The following is a 4,766-nucleotide window of genomic DNA, read 5'->3' as shown; positions in this document are numbered from 1 at the left end:
CGACCCACAGCAACATCGGTCCTGACCCTGCAGCAGGTGCTAGACAGAGCCCAACAAAATGTCAGGCCCATTGAGCTCCCCCGGAACATAATTAGGCCACCACTACATGGCAGTTCCAAAGCGGCTACTGGACAGCCGAGGAGAAGGCCTTGCGGGGTAGAAATAGGGGAAAGAAGGTGGCTGCTCGCGGCCGTAAAGACCGCAAATAATGCCATCTCTCCCTAAGCCCAACGCAAACTCGAGGCATCTGAAATGTCTCCAAGTGAATCTTCATCATGCCAAGGCAGCGTCAGCTGTTCTCTGCAGGAGGTTCACTAACGAGGGTCTAGGTATAGCCTTCATCCAGGAACCCTGGATACTACGCGGTGAGGTCAAAGGTCTGAACGTCAATGATGGTAAGATCATATATGCCCCCAGCCCTCGCCCAAGGGCGGCGATGCTATTAAGCAAAAAACTAACGTTTCTTCCACTATTACAGTTCATGACGGCGGATCTGGTTGCGGTTTGGGCCGAAATTCCCACTCCAAGGGGTGTACAAGAGGCAGTACTTGCCTCAGCGTACTTTCCGGGTGAGGAGGAGATGGCCCCAACAGCAGAAGTAAAGGCTTTCGTGGAGCACTGCCAGCAGAGTGGTAAACCCTGGATCCTCTGCTGTGACGCCAATTCAAATAACACTGTTTGGGGCAGCACCGATACCAACAAAAGGGGTGAGTACCTCCTCGAGTTTATTAGTAGTCATAATATAAATATTATAAATCGTGGCAATGAACCGACTTTTAGAAATGCTTTAAGGGGGGAGGTCTTGGATCTAACTCTAAGCAGTCAAAACATGTCATCATCTGTCACAAACTGGCGTGTCTCCGGGGAGGTATCAATGTCGGACCACATGCATATAGAATTCGACATGGGTCTCTTTCCTGAACACGAACTAGTTTTCAGAAATCCCAGGAAAACGAACTGGGAACTCTTCCGCTTTACTATAGAAGAGGGCGGAAACAGCCCCAAACACCCCATTACAACCAAACAGGAGTTTGAGAATGAAGCTGAACAGCTTCACTCAGATATTGTAATAGCTTTCAACAGCAGTTGCCCCCAAGGAAAGGTAAAATCCAAACGAGATGTGCCTTGGTGGAGTAAGAAGCTTGAGCAAATGAGATGCCAGGCCAGAAGACTATTCAATAGAGCAAAAAATACGGGTGATTGGGATCCGTATAAACTTGCGCTAACTTCCTACAACAAGGAGCTAAGGAAATCCAAACGAGCTAGCTGGCGAAACCACTGTGAGGAAATAAATAGCCTTCCAGAGGCAGTACGCCTCCAAAAAGCTCTAACAAGGGATTACAGGAATACAATTGGCACCCTCAAGAGACCAGATGGGAGCTACACTCAGCATCCGGGTGAGACCAGCAGACTCTTGCTGGATACTCACTTCCCGCGCTGTATATCAGGCTACTGTCGACCAGAATTGGGTGCTCCAACATCCACCTCTGGAAGAGAACAAAGCCTTGCTACGAAGCTGTCCACTGTCGAGCGGGTGCAATGGGCTTTATCAACATTCAGCCCATACAAATCACCAGGACCGGATGGAATCTATCCATGTCTCCTGCAGCATGGAATTAGACACATAGCGCCGGTCCTTTCTAAACTCTATAGAGCTTCGCTCTTGTTGGGTCACATTCCCAGCATATGGTCTGAGGTTAAGGTCGTGTTTCTACCCAAAATGGGTAAGCCAGAACAATTACCGTCATCCTACCGACCAATTAGCCTCAGTTCCTTTCTTCTAAAAGGCATGGAGAAAATACTGGATCAGTACATCAGAGAAGTCAACCTAAGGGAACGACCTCTGAATAAGAACCAATTTGCCTATCAGCCAGGAAAATCCACTGAGACTGCCATTCATAGCCTTACTTCAAAAATTGAGAAGGCTCTGGAGTCAAAAAATATAGCCCTTTGCGCCTTTATTGATATTTCAGGGGCTTTTGATAACACATCATATAAGGCAATAAAAGATGCCTTGTTAAGAAAGGGTGTAAGCCCAATCATAAATCAATGGGTGTTATCAATGTTAAGAACACGAAACATCAGGTTGGAATTAGGAGGCACGATAGAATCGATAACAGCCACAAGAGGATGCCCTCAGGGGGATGTACTCTCTCCTCTTTTGTGGACTATGGTTGTAGACGAACTCCTTTTCACACTGAACAGCCAAGGCTTTAATACGCAAGGCTAAGCAGATGATCTGGTAATCTGCATAACAGGGCTTCATGACGAAACTATCACCAACCGCATGCAACAAGCCCTACGCATCACACACAAATGGTGTGAGGATAAAGGCCTAACCATCAATCCTACAAAGACTATTATTGTTCCATTCACTCGAAGGAGGAAATTATCTACTACTAAACTCACTTTGAGCGGCACAGAAATAGAATTTTCCAGTGAAGCTAAATATCTGGGAGTAACTCTTGATAAAACACTTAACTGGAATGCACATTTGGACACTGTTATCAAAAAGGCGATGAAGGCCTTCTTTGCCTGTTCACGACTTTTTGGTAAAACATGGGGCCTTACCCCCAAAATGACCTACTGGTCATTCAACACTGTCGTTAAGCCAATAGTAACCTATGCTTCCTTAGCATGGTGGACTAAGGCTACACAAAGAGGTGCAAGCACTAAGCTAAGTAAATTGCACAGAATAGTCTGCATTGGCATAACAGGAGCTATGAAGACCTGCCCGGCCGATGCACTCAGCGCCCTGGTTGGAATACCTCCCTTTCCTATTTTAATAGAAAGGGAGGCTACCACAGCGGCACTGAGAATCCCGAACACCTCCGACCTGAAAATCGGAGATATGACGGGTCACATGAAGGTCCTAATGAAATTCGCTAATGGCCCCATACTACAAATGCGCGATGCAATGGTTCCAAAACTAGAAATCTCTAGGAAATTTGAGGTACACATTGCAGATCGAGCTCTCTGGAATACAGGGAACCCATACACCAAACCTAATGGGGAGGTTTGGTATACTGATGGATCTAAGCTTGAAAATGGTAGAACGGGGGCTGGCATTTTTGGGCCGAACTTTAAAAAAATGATACCAATGGGTAGCTACCCCACCATCTTTCAGGCGGGGATTCATGCAATAGAAATTTGTGGCAGAGAATGTCTCAGAAGGGGAACGTCAGCGAAATATATCTGCATTATGTCGGACAGTCAGGCAGCCCTACTGGCCCTTAAGTCCCACAAAATAAGTTCTCAGCTAGTACATGATTGCCGCAATGTCCTAAATGCTCTTGGTGACAAGAATACAGTCTTATTAGGATGGGTACCAGGGCATGAGGGACATGATGGCAATGAGGAGGCTGACTGCCTAGCGAAACAGGGAGCTGCCGCAGTATTTTATGGTCCGGAACCCTTTTGTGGGCTCACCAAAGCACATATAAAGGGGACCATAAATAACTGGGTAGACAAAATGTTCAACAGGCATTGGATGGAATGTCCAGGGCAAAGACAAGCCAAACGATTTATCTGCCCTTCAAACGAAGTTTCAAAGAAACTAATCAATTTAGGCAGAGAGGACCTCAAAACTCTCACTGGGTACTACACGGGACACTGTTCTCTTCGTTACCACCTCAGTAAAATCCATCTTTCAGAAACAAGCGTCTGTCGCTTCTGTGAGCTGGACGAAGAAACGCCAGAACACATTCTCTGTGAATGTGATGCTCTCGCTAGGCGCAGACTAGCCCACTTTGGTGGCGCTACCCTTAATCCATTTGAAATTTGGAACAAAACGCCCTTGGAGGTGCTAGGCTACATTAAGAGCCTTCCCTTATAGGCCGGGGGCCACGCACAATAGACCACTTTAGAGGTCGCGGTGCATATGGCCCATAATAATAATAATAATAATAATACTGTAAACATATTTGGGCAATTCACAAGGTGTCGTATTTGTCGTGTTTGTCGTGAAGTCATGATATTTCACGACAGTTGTAAAAATGTTGTTATTGTTTTGTGAAGAAAAATAACACATGACGATACAACTCTGCAACCTATGTTTATTCGGTGTTATGTGAGGTTAAGTGCTGAGATATAATAAATAATCGTAACAGGTGTTCACAACCGTCGTGTTTTAACACAACTTTTGTTAGGAAAATATAACTTCACAACACCTTGTGAATTGCCCAACTGTTGTGAAACTGTTAAGCATATGAAATTATAGCAAGTCGGATTTTCATACATCTTCCCATAAAAAGCTTAACAGATGCAGAGATACCAAGGAGGTTTTTTCCCATTTTGACGCATTTTTAATATAAAAACCCACCGAAAAGAAGGAAAGCGGCCACTCCGCCATTCACATACATGTCAAAAGTATGAATTTTAAAAATTAAAAATAATAAAGAAACAAATTCAAAACAAAGAAATTCTTTGTATTTACTAGAACTTTTTAAATAGAAACCACTCACGTTTAGTGGACAATAAAAATACAAAGAACTATGATAACAAACTTACAACAAGACATTACAGAACATTTTAATGAGCTTTATATCACATTTAAGTAAAAATAAGCCTATATTTTCCAAGCTGGCAAAGAAATGAAAATGTGTATTTTTTGTTGTTTACACAAAGACTTGCCAAATATACATATAAGTCAAATTTATATAAGGCATGTATACTTCTCCCTTTAATTTTTTCATACAGTTTATGCTTCTTTCTGGCTTTTACAAAATGCAGGGATACCGCACTTATTTTGGTACAATATGATCGTA

At 43.7% G+C, this 4,766-nt stretch overlaps 1 protein-coding gene across 1 annotated transcript; it reads left to right on the top strand.

Moving 5' to 3' along the window:
• The first annotated feature begins 270 nt into the window (after positions 1-270).
• On the top strand, positions 271-3,835 carry LOC118749499. Its single transcript, XM_036484294.1, has 3 exons — positions 271-395; positions 479-707; positions 2,790-3,835. The coding sequence occupies exons 1-3, from the start codon at positions 390-392 to the stop codon at positions 3,833-3,835; spliced, it is 1,281 nt and encodes a 426-aa protein (XP_036340187.1). The 5' UTR covers positions 271-389.
• The last annotated feature ends 931 nt before the right edge of the window (positions 3,836-4,766 follow it).

The sequence above is a fragment of the Rhagoletis pomonella genome, unplaced genomic scaffold (assembly GCF_013731165.1).
Source record: "Rhagoletis pomonella isolate Grant_MI unplaced genomic scaffold, Rhpom_1.0 Rhpom_scaffold_00017, whole genome shotgun sequence".
NCBI lineage: Eukaryota > Metazoa > Arthropoda > Insecta > Diptera > Tephritidae > Rhagoletis > Rhagoletis pomonella.
This window is presented reverse-complemented; position numbering and strand designations above follow the sequence as displayed.

Coding starts and splice junctions, on each gene's coding strand:
- LOC118749499 (XM_036484294.1), top strand. Junction 708..2,789: donor CACCGATACCAACAAAAGGG/GTGAGTACCTCC, acceptor CTATTTTAATAG/AAAGGGAGGCTACCACAGCG.